Below are 15,063 nucleotides of genomic sequence, written 5' to 3'. Positions count from 1 at the left end.
AAACATGGTTGCTCTTTATGACATGTCCGGCACATGTACTGCAAATCTTATCAAACATTACTACTATACTTTCTTTTGCCCAAAATAACACAAATGACTCGGAAGCATCCGTGAAGAACACCATTTTAACCGCATGTTTTTAGCCACAAGGCACCTACAACCTTTTTAAAGGAGTGCCGACACATATCTTTCGAAGATGTAGGTAATACCACACGCGTCTCGCACCTCAGATGACAGTCGGCAAGCTTTAAGCTTGGCAAACATGTCGTCACAACAGCAAAATTTGCTAGTTGTGTAGCTATAACGAAGTATGACATCGTTTATATTTTAAAAAAAATAATAAACACGAGTTTTCTGTGGCTGAGCGTGAAGAGTAGCAGCCGCAACGACCGCAGGAACAGAGCGACGCGTCCACCTCCTAGATGACAAAACCGAAATTGATTCGTAAAAACAAGCATTATAGTGCTATCTAGGTCCGCCTGATGCTTGCCGGTATTGTTGCTGCCGTTTAGACGGTTCGGAACTTCAATTAACCCAAGAAAAGAAGAAGAAGAAAACTGCGCGTCCAGCAGCAGTACGCCGTCGATTCCGCGGCTGGTAAACTAATTTGCTCAATAATACAACATTTAAAAAAGCAGACGAGAAAAGTGCACATAAGTTACTTTCAACTGTAGTTAGGGTAGTTTCGTTGTTACTTCTGACGTAAAAATACTCGTGGTGTGTGAGAACCTTTCGTTAGCGTGGTATAAAATTTGTTCAGGCAACCGGGGTAACCGTCATGGCCGCGCTCTAAGTCAAAAATTCTTGTCTACATCTAGAGTGTACCTACATCGCTTCATGGCCTTGCTAGCCTTTCACCAGACGGTGTCAGGCGTGATGTGAATGCCAACCAGTCGCAGCGGCGTGAAATGTTGTAAACGGAACTTAATGGAACCGAGATGAGGTTAGTACAAACTACAGATCTCTCTCGATTTACTTTCGAAACGGCCTGCGGGGTACCGCGGGGCCGCACCAGCTCAAGTCGTAGGGAGTCTAGCAGCGTTTGCACTTGCGCTACATATCACGCCAATGATCGCGCATTTGCTTGTGGATGACTTGCAGTAACAAGCAAAGTCACTCGCTCGCACAAGGAGGGGAGCGCAATATGCGTGGTAAACAGATGTTTCGGACATGACTAAGTTTTAGTAAGCTGGCGCCGTAGAGTACTCTTCGTAAAAAAAGTGCGGCCTAATTTAAATATCCCAACACCCATACGGCAAAGTGCCGACTTGACCAAATGCTGTGTGTTAATATTAGGCACGTGTGATTGCGCCTCGAGAGTGAATTCGAGCGCGTGCTTCTCGTGAAATTGCCTCACAGTCCGTGTCCACGAAACTTTTCAACGTACAAGCGTTTTCTCATTACCTTGATTTCGAGCGCCTGCTCCTCATGATGAGAGTGTCGAACCGAATTTTCGTTGTTGTTGTTGTTGTTACGGCTTTCGTTTCAGTTCTCCGGAGCGTAAAAATAACCATTCATACCGCCTCGAAACCGCTTCTGTTCGTTTGCATTCCCTAGGGTGACTGGCAGGAAAACAGCATACATTTATTTTTGTACAAAAACCCGACAGCGCACCTGGTTGGCACGAAAAGACTGAACAAAGAATTAGTTATCTGAATTGAATAATTGAACATAATTGAATTCTGGAATTCATTACCTGGCAATATCCGTTCGCTACCACTGAACAATTCATGCAAGCTTGTTTATAAATGTTGTATGTTTGTAGTTCATCCCACTCCTGCAATAGCCCCATTGAGGCTGCAGTATGTATAAATAAATAAGTAAATAAATAAATAAATAAATAAATAAATAAACTGTAAGGAACATCCACCTTCCAGATGCTGTGAAGTTCAAAGATGATGGGGCCGTTACCTAATCAGTGATTGAAATATGTCTAGAGTATCAGTAGAAAAGAAATTGGGGAAGAGGTGGGGGCAGGATCAAAATTTACAAGGTAAAGCAGAGACAGGCAAGGTGCTGCATTACAATATGGTAACATGTAAGTAGCTCATATAGGTTTGATCACATAGGCAGTGTCTTGATAATGTCTTCCAGTGGCAGCTGGCGGAGGGTCGTGCCGACACCGCGCATCCTCACCCTCTTCCTGGTACTGGTTGGCTTTGCGCTGGTGTTGTTCATCTATCTGCCACGATCATTTGAGGAACGCTTGGTTCGATCACCACGCCGAAGAATTCCAGTGCTGCTAGCCTACGAAGGTGAAGCTGAAGTGCACACATTCTTCTGCGACACGCACACGACACAGTGCCCACGCATTGAGTTCACGCCAGCTTCTGGATGGCAGGGAGGAATCCCAGGCGTACCCGACCTGCACCTGCTTTCGGCACACTACGACAGCCGGGTGTGGGTGCACGGTGGAAAGAATCGGCACTATGTCAGGCTCCTTGGTGTCATCAAATCAGAGGATGCAGACTCTCTTCGCTTCTTCTGCCAGATGTGGTGAGCACTTTTACGAGCAATGTTGACCCCTAGCTCCAAGATGTAGATTGTTTTATTCTAAATAGCAACACAATACCAGCCTTTACATTAGATGCCTAACAGCTGTTTGTCACTTGATATTTTGTGCAGTTGCCTTCTGCTTCATGCTTGGTGGCAGCGTAACTGTCAAGGCTGTTTTTGTGGTTATATGATGCAATTTAGAAATGAGTGAGAAGAATAAGGGTAACCAAAGATTTTTGTTACACCCATATGAAGAAATTGACAATGAAGCTAGAAAAAGCATAAAGGAAATGAACCATTACATTGAATTAAAATGTACAACTAATAAGAGAAATGGAATTGAAAGCAAACTGCAGGACAGCTTACCACAAGTGAAAGCCAAACACAGATATTCCACATCATGCATGCAGTGCTTTACCATTAAAGGGGCCCTGAATCACTTTTTATTGAAGTCAAGAAATGCATTCAAAGTTTAAATAGATTATTTCAGTTATACATTGCTGCAAAAACTACTTCAATATGTTGAGCAGAAGCAGAGTTATTGGTAATCAAAGATTTCCTATGGTCCGGTGTTCATGCTCCTTGTTCAATGTTTTGCACTGCAAAGGCTACAGTCGAGCGGGGAAAGTCCGCAACGCTCTGCCTACTGAATGTCGCCGTGGTGCGCAGTTCAAATTTGATTTTGGATGTTCACGGAGATGGCATGGTTTCTGATTGTGGTGCCTACGATGCACAAAATGCGGTTGCCTTCAGAAAGCGAGCTCATCACGGCACCCTGTGGCAGCCACGGTATCTAAGCTACGTAGCATACCACAGCTACATACAATCCTAGTACGTATGCGCAGCGTTTGCTTCAAACACAACAGGGCTGGATTGTGCACTCGCACTCATGCTACGTGGTTCAGTTTGAGTTCGTCCTGCACCAACTTGACCGACGGATAGTAGCCACATCCAACTTGCGCAGTTTGATGCATTGTCAACAGCTGCGATGTCTGCCAAGGCATCTAGCCAGAAGCGACCAGGAGTGAGTGCACACCGGCAAGCATGTGTATGGTCTGACCTTAAGTTTTGCATGGTTCGAGGCTAGTTGAGTGTTCAAGATTAGCTGAAATTATTAGCGGGACCAAATGACCAAACACCGATAAGCAGAGTGGCCCAAGTTTAATTCATACATGTGCAGCCGTGGCAGAACGTGAGCAGACGATAGTCGGCTTTTTCCGGAAGCACGTAATTCTTGCAAAATTTTCAAATGCAGATTTTTTTCTTACTTGAGCCTGTTTATTAAACTGAGTCAATAAATACAGACAGTAAGAAGTAAGAAAAAGTGGGCTAATCCAAACACCCTTCCTCATTGATGTCAGTTATTGGCCAATAGCGGCTGCATATGGAAATTTGCTGTATGACGAAATATAGCAACCAGAAAAGAGTGAGAAGGCTTCTGTTGGAAAGAGTGTTTGATAAATACGTGACTTCACGCTTCGCTTATGAGCTCCACATGCCGTGCACGACTGCAAAATTTGGCTGAGATGTTCACAGCACTGTACGCTATCCGCAGACTGCCTTTTTTCACCAAGCCCAAGGGGTGGTTCGCGGCCGCTTTAAACTACTGTAGCCTTCAACTTTCTTGGGTACTGGCCCATAGCAACAACTTAACCAGCGGTGAAAGCATCATATTACGAACATGGAGAGATTTGCCTTGCAGCCTTAGAGTGAATGCTGTTTCTGCGCTTGTGGCCTACATGCAGGTACCAGGAGCTGCCACGTCCTGTCGTGGTTGAGTCCGATCGCACTGAGATATGGGTTCCAGCATGGGATGGGCACACATCACCTGGCCGCTACTACCGGCCTTTCATCTTCTCCTGTCCCGTGCCATTCAATGTCTCTAGTCCTCTTAGCAGCGGTCCGGCCAATGTGTCACTTGTTGCCGAGCCGTGTGCCTGTCCACCCAATTCCTTGGCTCTTCCAAAAACTCCCGAAAAAGACCCAAAACGTGGCATTGCGGTGTGCGTTAAGGGACTGGACTTTCCAGAAGACATCTCTGCCAGACTGGTGGAATGGCTCGAGCTCCAATTCCTCCTAGGTGCTGACACTGTGTTCTTCTACATCTTTCAGGTAACATGCACAGTCTTTAAAAATTTACAGGGGTGCAGATTCTGTAAATAAGGCAGTTATGCTTGGTTCAGGCATGTAGCATCAGAATTAATGGAATCCAACATTTTGTCACACATTCTGCTGCTGGCTGCAACTTTGCATTCCAGGCTACATGCCAATGTTTTGATAAATTCAGCCTTTTCAGAAATCCTGTCCCTTGTAAACCTTGAAAGCCCATAGTATGTAGCAATAGTAATGCTGCAATAATAAGGCTACCCTTTTTTTTTTTTCTCACTTTGCTTCAGAAACATTCTTTAAAGAAAGTGAGCTTTCTACTTGTTAACACAGAACTTTTATAGCTTCATATGCTGCTTCACACAAATGGCTCATGTTGTGTGTTCAAATAGACCTCATACATTTTTAAGAGTTTTGCATAAAGTTTTATACCTTATCTTACAATATCTTTATTCAAATACTTAGGTAATACAGAAGTGCTATCATTAGATAATCACTGAACAAGTTCAGAATTGAATTTATAGCACCTATAAGAAAACGAAATTGTAGCAATTGACAAAGCCAAGCTTTTATTTGGTTTTGCAATACTTTCTACAAGAACGTCAAAGAACACAACAGTTTAAGTACGCAAAAAGCTACATTTACAACTAAACATTTTATGACCGCTGTTGAGTACAAAAAATGGCAGAAATAATATCTCCTATTTTAGTCCATAATTGATTCAATGCTAGTTCAAGAATACAACCTTTTCAATGTTCATGATCTTCAGCATGGCAATTTCACATAGAGTAAGAGAAGGGGGGGGGGTGGCATTGTTCTGAGTGCTCCAAGAGGTGTGGGTACAAGACTCGCATTATATTCTCATAATGGAATTTGAAGGCTGCTGCATTGCTATTTCAAAAGCACAGAATGTTGTGATGATTGACTAATTATTCATGAAGTAATATTGCAATCAGTGTTGAGTATTTTATAATATACCTACAGCTGCCTTGTGATGTACACAAATAATTCACAATAAAAATTTTCATGCACCTAAGCATTCAAAAGGTAGGAGCTAAATTGTGACTTTAACTTGCAGGTCCACCCTAAAGTTGACCTTATCTTACGTTACTACCGCCGGTTTCGCCGGGTCCAATTCGAAAGGATCCAGCTGCCAGGTTTGGATGAGCCGCGTATTCCAGCCAAGCGGAGGCACTACCTTGCCAACAACACGTGGCAGAAGCGCCGGCATGAACTGGTCCCTTACAACGACTGCTATTACCGGCACATCCCAACCCACGAGTTTGTCCTGCTTGTTGACATCGACGAAGTTGTCCTACCGCGTCGACACACGACGTGGCAGCAGTTGCTTGACGACATCGTCTCTGCATCACCTAACATGCTGGCAACGTACGCCTCCTTGGCAGTGCCCAACGTCTACTTTTTTGACCACTTCGAGCGTGAAAAGAGCTGGTCTTGGTTCCTGAGCCGTGTTACAAGGTCAGCCAACTTCACACGACCAGGGTTTGCGGTGAAGAGTTTCTTCACCACAAACTCCTCCCTGGCTGTGTTTAATCACTACACCCTGGTCCCTCTCTATCGGAAGCTCCAGCGAACTGTCCTCTTGAACAAGAAGGATGTTCAGTTAAACCACTACAGGGCTAAGTGCCCATTTGAAATGGAAGCCCTCTGTAAGGACGACTATTTCCGTTTTACTGTGAAGGACAAGATGTTGTGGAAGCTGGAGAGCAAGTTTATGAGTAAAGTGCGGGAAACAAAGGAAGGTCTGAGAACAAAGTTTCTTGTTCACGTTGGAAAAGAGGGCACAAGGTGATGCCATGGAGAGTTACTGGTTAGTCTAACTTCTGCAATGCAGAAGTGGTGTAATTAAGAATTTGACGAAAAGCTGGGCACTAACCAAGTCAAATTATACTATCGACGTCTCTAGTGGTGGGACAGCCATTTTACCTTCTGGCACAGGTCTTGGTGCACGCAAAAATCTGATGTTGAGCAACGACAATCATCTTGGCACAGTGTTCAAAATGCACCTATATACCAGATATCTCAATTTTTACCGAAATAGTCAACAGATATAGCAGAGCCAACTTTAGGCACCTCACAGAGGCATTCGGACTGAAAATTACTGAAGCAGTTTCAATATTTTCGATAGAATGGCTTCCCATGTGCGTATATTGCATTATAACCCTGCTTATATAATTTAGACTTGCATAAGGTGTTGCATATTCAGCACGCTTCAAACAAGCAACAAGATGATGCTTAAGTACACATGCAACCAAACCAAAGTTACAGTGAAGACTTTTGCAGGTTTCTTAGCATATATCTATAGGGTGTCCTAGCTAACATTAGCCAAGCTGCTAACTAAAAGAACAAAAAAGTATGTTGGAAGATACGATTATAAGACCTATGGTGTTATGATCGTATCTTGCACCATGCTCCTTCTCTCTCTCTCTCTCTCTCTCTCTTGTAACAGCTTGGCTAACGTTAGCTGATACACCCAGTATAGCTGTGCCATGAAACATGCCATGCTGGTAGGAGGAATACCAATCTGCAACACATACAAAAAGACCGCACAGCACCAGTACATTCGAACAAAAGCAAGAAAACTGCGAGTGGAGAACCGACGGTGTTGGCCGCTCCACTGACCTCTAGATGATAATGATGGCTGACGATGGCATGCTTTACGTTTTCGTTTCAGTTTTACTGCCAAGGCAGCATCAAGGGACTCTCATTCTTATGCTTCACTTGGTGCAATTTTCCGCTAAAATGGCGTTTTGGAGAAGGAAGGCCCAAATTACTGCTCTTGGCGTAATAGCTGCAGCTGTTCCACCACTGCATTTGCCACTTCCATAGAAAACCCTTGTTCACAAGATAGCAAGCAAAAGTTCTGCACAGAACCTGAAACAGCAAAAGGAGCCATTTTGTGCTTTTGTTGTTTCAGTTTCAGTATAGTACCCACATTAGCAAGATCGTGAACAAAGGTTGCATGGGGATTCTGAAACACCAGAGTGATAATTTGACTTGGTCAATGACCAGGCTTTCTATTTAAAGGCCAACTGCGATGAAATTTCATTTGGCTAAATTCATAAATAAGTGAGTACTATATAAAGCAATTTTGGTAAAGCTGGAGGACTGGTAGCTGTCCAATTTCCTTATTAACAACCACAAAAGAGCACCTAAGCAGACATGTGCATCAGGTGATCAGCAGATATGACACAAATCCAAGACCATAGCCTCAAGGATGTTCAGCATACCACAAATGCCACACAATCATGGAGGTCATGCCAATGAGCCATGCTGATTCTCAACATTCAGAATCGGTGACATTCTTTTTACTTTCGGCATCAAAAAAGTACCTTCAACAGCTTTCTTGTGATGGACCCATTTGTATATCAAACTTTGCACGGGGTCTGCTTTAAAGCAACACTGTCTCAAACGAGGCTTCTTATGCAGTCAAACATTTTGTTGCAGTTGGCCTTTAAGAAGCAGGGAACGTTTTGCTTTGTCACTTTGCTCACTGCAAGTTATCATTAGGGTAGCGCTTCAAAAATGGTGTCTAAAAGCACTGTCAGGAAGTCTGGCCTTCATCCAATCAGGCTTTGTGACAGAGAAGCTCGAAACTTATTGCAATGTTATTTGAGTCATAGAATCTGCAGTCAGGCTTTCTGTGATAATGAATTTGATAGCCCTGGTGCAGCTAGAGACTTGGCAGTGACAAGACATCAAGCTTTTCTCAAACTTTTTTAAATACACACTCCACTTATGGTATCTCAGTTATGACAATAAGCTTAGTCCTTAATTCCATTTTCATATGTGCTCATTTGAGTGCTACATGCATGTGAGAATGAAGTCATCATCAGAACAGAACACTAGTAGAGTGCACAATTTGTAAGAAAAAGCAAGGATGTAGGATGTTTTGCCAATTCATGCTAATACATAGAAAAAGCAAAAAGAGCCTCTCATTAGGTAAAGATCATTCTAATTTCTAAAAAATCTAGTTGCAAACGAACTTTAAAGAATGATAAAAGTAAAATGCCAAGTTTTTCAAAATTTTTATGTAAAGCCAGCTGTGCAAGGGGAAAAGTCCTACATTCTCCATGTGTTCAGACAGGAAAACCAGAGTTAGGCTCAAGACAGAGCTTCAACTTAATGCCACAGTGGCAGCTTCAAGCTCAACCAAGATGGCAGTTTAACTATTAGTCACTGCAGTGTCTCACATTCTGCGCTCATAGTTTTACAACTTGACACAGGCATGTGATGAGACATTGCCTTCCTGTCATGCCCGTGAATTCACCCTTGCCTTTCTTGGCCTGGGTGAATTGTTCAGCTGCTTTATTTCTTTCTGAATTCATCAACAGTGGTTAAAAAAGGACGCCTCTGGACCCAACCTTTTGACAAGGGGTATGTCCTCATCACGGCAAAAACTCCTTTCCTTTCACAATGGTTGCGTAACTCGCTCTCCCCAACTCTCAATGGGGAAGGAGCATAAACGGTAGCATCAGGTAGGGTGACATAAGTAACATTCCAGTGACACAGGACACTTTAGATTGTGGTCGAGCCCTATCAGGAACGATTTTCTCAATCGCGATTTGCCTAGAAAAAAATACAAATAATTACAATACAAATAAATGGGCCATCTGACGCTTTCACATTTAAAAAAATATATGTAAATAATGAAGGGGGGGGGGGGCACTGATTCTTGCAAGGAGTAGAGGTGAACAAAAGAAATAATCTTCACATGTAAACTGGCATTGTCAACCTGGTGGGCTTGCTTACTTTCGCAGAAAACTGTATATTCCCTTCTCTGCGTACTCTCAAGTCACAAGTACCAACAAGTTCCCTTGTTGAAACTTTGGTTCCAGAGACATCACTTGTTCAACTACTTTGGTGGTTCTTCCTGTGCACCGCTGTCTTTTTCTTGCTTCTGAGTTCTCCATCATGTTTAAGAATGCAAAGTCATCTGTTACATCAGCAGACCCATCCTGGTGACTCCATACAGCCTCAGCATTGAGTCAGAATCTAAAATTTTACATATTAGTCAATTTTTTACTATACTTGTCAGTGATATCATGAACAAAGTCAATGTGACATGTGCCATTATTTGGTCACACTAACGGAAATGATTTTTATAGTGAACATTTTGATTGTTCAGTCATAATTGTGTGGATGGCCTGGGTAGCTATTTTAACTCTTCTACAGTGCAAATATTTTTACCTGTGGCCATGGAGCTCTATGAAGTGCCTTACTGATGTAGAGGAGCTGTGCTAATACCAGTGTTTGTGCAGAGTGAGTACAGATCTACAACCAAGTCTATGTCATGATGTATATTGTATCCGGTGTATACTGTATCTGTTGTAACCTTGCCAAGTTTTTTACTTTTTTAATCGCATGCCTTTTCATGCTTTTGTGTTTCTCATGCTGAATGAATCTCATATGTATAGTATCAAATGCCTTTTAATGCACTTTTAGCAAGAAGGGTTTATGGTGCCTTTTTGGTTTTTGTTGAAACAAGCACTGTACGTAAAAATTGATGCACCTTTTGAATAGATGTACGTGTTTACACACGTGTGCTGTGGTTTCATTGTTGTTTGGAACTGATTTCCAAGAATTTTACTGCAGCACCAACCAACCATTCAAGTTTACTCTTTTTGTTACCATGAGAAATCGACCATTTTCAGGGGTCTAAGATAAAAAAGCTTTTCTCACTATAAACAAAGCTTTAGCACATAATGCAGCACTACAAATTGTAGAAAACTAATTGGTGTTTCTAAATGCATAAGCTGCAAAAACAGAATCGTTAATAAATAATTTTTAAATATGTGCGAAACTGATATGCCGGGCTACCTACAGGGTAGCGCTATGCATGTGAGCAACTATGCCACCTGTTGAAATGGGTAACCAAATCATCGGTGATTGATTTGAATAGAAGTGGTAACAAAAGAGTTATGGGTGACCCATTATGTGCATGGCTTAAACATTAGTTAAAAAAATTTGCCTCCCCTTCTACTGTGTTGCTCATTTTTACTATTTTACAGACTACTATCAGGCATCATGGTGGCACTGATGAACTGTCAGTAAAATAGAATTTTAGGATGAATGCCATGTTCTGTGCTACAGGAATGGCATGGCCTCAACTGCAAAATGCATTTCCATGTCGAGTCCCAGGTTACCTTTTAAGTACTTTCCTTGCATCTGCATTGACCAGTGCCTATTGCACTGTTGTACTATTGGATGGATGTACTTTTGACAAAGGAAGCACATAAGAATGTTGGATTGTAAGAGCGCACAGCGTGCATGTCAAAGGCCAACTGCAAAGGAATTCCACTTCAAATAAGCTTGTTACATGTGCACACTACATGCCATCACAGTAATCAACTTTTTATTTTTGTGCATATGTTCAGCGAAGGTCCTGGACTTCTAAACCCTAGCAAATATAATGGCAAGGCTTGAAATGCCCTAAATAATTTACTATAATAGCTTTCTGTGAACCAGTTTCATTTCCCAGGCACTGTGTTTGTCATGACATCATGACACAGAAGTGGTCACATGAGAGCAGAATATTGTGACCTTTTGGCACTCGTTGCTCAACTTGTTATGTTGTCCATCATGCAACTACATTGGGTTGCAATATGAGTAGTAGGTAGTCTGTGCTTGGGGATCGGCAAAAGATGACCAGGGAACGTGCTGCAAGTGCTCGGCTAATGCAAGATGCTCGACACCTGCTTTGAATGTGTCCTGGAACGTGGGCGATCAGACTTAAGTATTTAAGAAAGGATGGAGTGAAGCCAGACCTACCTGAAAACAATTCTTTAGTGATGGACAAGTTTGCAAAGACATTGCTGCAGTTCTTGCATGGCGCAAAGTTGGAAGCTTTTATTTAACTCTTATTTTCATGCATTGCAGCAAATCCTCACATCAAGAATAAAGGAAAAAGAAAAAGAAGAGTAGTAGCATAGCAGGCAAACATGCTATCCGGAGCGAGTGCCATAGCACTGCAATGTCCTGCTGCCATGTGATCACTTTTTGTTTCATGAATTTTTTCGCATAAGCCAATGTGCTATTCCATTTTAGAACAGCAGCAAAATGAAAAGTGCTTTTTCCCATAGTTGCTGCATGCTTGGAGAGTGAAAAAAAACTACATGATGTATTGTTTGCGCACCTTCTTGCTTCCAGTATGCAAATACTATGTTTTGATGGCAAACGGTGGGCTGTAGTTGTTGGTTGCATAAACATGTTACTCCGCTCATTCTCGAGTAAAAAAAAAATCTATAGCACTTTGCATCGAATAGGTAACATTTTGTGGCATAACAATATCAGATGATGTTACATCAAATTATGTGATGCATACCTACATCTTTCTTTGAAATGTGGAGCACTATTTTTAGTCCTGAATGCGAGTAGTGGGAGCAGTCCCTCTAGCCGTTTTAGCTTTGCCTGCTATGTATGAAACAAATACAGTTCTTAACTATGGTAGGATACAACTTAAAAAAACAGCAGTTGGCAACCAAGGCACATGGACCACACAGGGTTGTGCTACTCCACCAGCCAATCACAGAAGCAAACAAAATCGTTGTGTGACCTTTTGAAAAAGGCGTCGTACTTGATACATTTGGAGCATCTGTTGTTCTTGAAGTCTTTTATCGGTGGAAGCGATGAGGTGTGCAACAGACATGGATGAAGTGTATGGAGTTTGAGCATTTCACTCTTCAAACACAGCTCATTTCACTGCTGAGCTCGTTTTACTCATGAAACTTCACTGCCAACTGAAGTGAAACTTGACAATAAATACTTGCAGCGAAGCAAGCATTTTATACCAGTTCAATAAAGAGTTAGGCTTTCACCGAAGTTCCACTGTAATAGACGAGTGAAAACATATAAAATCACGCACTTATATTATGTATTGTAGTTACCGTCTTATTTAGGTAACAAGGAAAGATTGAAGTACGAACTATTTGCAGCCTCACGGAGGAACAGTGGCTGGTGGTTATGAGGCGTGGGCGGGGCTTCACTGTAGACTTAAGTTGTGTCCGACTATAGGCTACTTCACACTGACACAAAAATGAAGTGCGAATTGCTATGCAATATGCATTCATACCTTAGCTGTGTAATTTTGTTTGCACACTGAATGACCGGAACCTACAAAAGCAGAAAATAGCACACAATATGAAGCAGACATCACATGCTGTGACGTCTCTCAGTTGTTTTAAGTTTATAAGCTACAGCAGCTCCTCTAGCTTGCTTTCTTGTCTTGCCTTTTTATTTTGTTTGTTTTCACATGTTTGCAGCTGCACTCAGTTTGCATCCCGTTGGACTGTTTCAGCTCTGTAAACAAGGTCTAAATAAGCACACTATTGCGCTCTCCACTAAAATGCATCAAGAGGTGCACCACTACAAACCAACTACAGATTCATTCTTCTCCGTTTGCTCCTCAAGAAATTAACTTTTACCCTGACGCTTCAAACAGCAGTCGAAACAATCGAACAATATCTAGAGGGGACAGGGCTAACCTGCTCGGCAGAGAAATCTAAGCTTTTGCTGTACAGACCGACTCACAGAGGTCGCAAACCAGGCAACTACAGGGAAGGCCTCACCCATAGAGAGGAGATACAGTTAAAGATGGCCGATGAGAAACCCATACCCAAGGTCGATAGGATCAGGGTACTGGGGCTCCTCATCGAAGCAAAGGGCAACAATGGAGAAACGCTCAGAAGACTGGAGGGAACTGTAGCGCAAATCATGAAGCTAATCAGAAGGATAGCAAACAAACGTAGCGGGATGAGAGAGGAAAACACGATCAGGTTAATGCAGGCCTTCGTAATAAGTAGAATAGTATATGTAGCGCCGTACTTGAAATGGCAGGTCGCGGAAAAAGATCAAACTATAATGCCTCATTCGAAAAATATACAAACTAGCCATAGGGCTACCGATCAGAACCAGCACGGACAAGGTGCTACAACTAGGCCTACACAACACGATAGATGAGCTCATTGAAGCGCAATGTACACCGCAATATGAACGCCTCTCTAAGATTAGAGCAGACAGACACATCCTAAAGAGGCTAGACGTAGGTTACCACACACAGCACGGTGTCAAGGTGGACATCCCGAGAGAGACGAAGGAAACAATGGTAATACCCCCATACCAAAGAACATGCACCCAGAACACAACAAGGACAGACGAGAGAACAGAGCGAAGCAGATACAGAAGAAATTCGGCAGCAACAAGGACGCAGTCTTCGTAGATGCAACTCGATACAGTCGCAGACGGGGGTTTACGGCAGCCATAGTCGATAGCGAGAAACAGTGCAAGATGTGCATGACAATACGCACCACAAGTAGCGAGACAGCGGAAGTAGCCATAGTGCTTGCAGCAGCTCAGACTAACGCAACCGTGATAGTCAGCGGCTCTCAGACGGCAATAAGAAACTTTGCCAACGGCCAAATCTCCCCGGAGGCACTACACATTCTTCTTGGGGGAGGCCAAAATTGCAAAAGAAAGATATACATCACATGGACACCCGTTCACACCCTCGCGGAGGATGGCAACAACGAGGCGGCACACGACGCGGCTCGAGGGCTTACGGACCGAGCCACAGTCGCAAGTGGCACCCCAGCACCCCCCGGACGTGACAGTGCAGTAAATGAGTGGGAGTTGGAGGATAGAATGACCACATATAATGACATCACGAAACACTATAGGTTACAGAGGACGCGAAATTGACAAAAAAGCAGCCTGTCGCATGGCGGCAGTTACAAACTAGGACGTATCCGAATCCTGCGCTCTCACACATCTTATATCTGGATATATATCAAACGGACAAATGCAACACATGTGAATCCAGAGCCACTCTGGAGCATATAGTATTATGGGAATGCCGAGGGATATATAACAATAATGAGAACGCTGCCTCTAGCAACAGCCTTCGCACACGCTGGGAAGACGTGCTGCTCATCTCCGCCCTCAAGGATCAACTATGGGCCATCCAGCGGGCCGAGGATGTCGCCAGGACCCACGAACTCCTGGCCGTCACCTTGGCGGGGCCTTTGGCCCTCCCCACCAACTCGCAGGGCACGCAATAAAGTTATTTCGTCCTCCTCCTGGCATTCGCTGTTTATTCGGCACACCACCCATAGTGTGTCATTAGTGTACAGCCACGTCCACATCTGTGTAGAGCGTGCGAGCAGACGGCCTTGCTCTGCGGGGCGACAGCATGTGGCAGTTACGAGATCTGATGCACTGTGCCCAGGAGCATGCGCGGCCTAATATACATGTAGACCTGCATTGCACGAGTGGCAACGTTGAAAAGGGCCATTGTTTAACTGAATATGTATGCCTCCTCAGGGCGCTCTCGGTATCTCCATGCCAAAAGATTACGCGTTTCAGCTGATAACACGCGCCCAACTCTCACAACAAACTACCGCATGTGCCCTTTCTGGCCGTTCCGATTAGGCATTGATACGAAAA

The 15,063-nt window shown here is 43.3% G+C and overlaps 1 protein-coding gene across 1 annotated transcript; it reads left to right on the top strand.

Annotated features, from left to right (window-relative positions):
* The first annotated feature begins 763 nt into the window (after positions 1-763).
* On the top strand, positions 764-12,497 carry LOC142560049 (uncharacterized). The gene is made up of 4 exons (XM_075671824.1): positions 764-943; positions 2,095-2,496; positions 4,242-4,608; positions 5,681-12,497. The coding sequence occupies exons 1-4, from the start codon at positions 939-941 to the stop codon at positions 6,413-6,415; spliced, it is 1,509 nt and encodes a 502-aa protein (XP_075527939.1). The 5' UTR covers positions 764-938; the 3' UTR covers positions 6,416-12,497.
* The last annotated feature ends 2,566 nt before the right edge of the window (positions 12,498-15,063 follow it).

Source organism: Dermacentor variabilis, chromosome 10 (genome assembly GCF_050947875.1).
Source record: "Dermacentor variabilis isolate Ectoservices chromosome 10, ASM5094787v1, whole genome shotgun sequence".
Taxonomy (NCBI): domain Eukaryota; kingdom Metazoa; phylum Arthropoda; class Arachnida; order Ixodida; family Ixodidae; genus Dermacentor; species Dermacentor variabilis.
The sequence above is the reverse complement of the archived record's forward strand: the minus strand, read 5'-3'. Positions and strand labels throughout refer to the sequence as shown.

What these genes read in the sequence shown, in the direction of transcription:
- LOC142560049 (XM_075671824.1), top strand. An exon ending in CGCTTCTTCTGCCAGATGTG is followed by an intron (nt 2,497 to 4,241) that starts GTGAGCACTTTT and finishes GCCTACATGCAG; the next exon opens with GTACCAGGAGCTGCCACGTC. An exon ending in TGTTCTTCTACATCTTTCAG is followed by an intron (nt 4,609 to 5,680) that starts GTAACATGCACA and finishes TTTAACTTGCAG; the next exon opens with GTCCACCCTAAAGTTGACCT.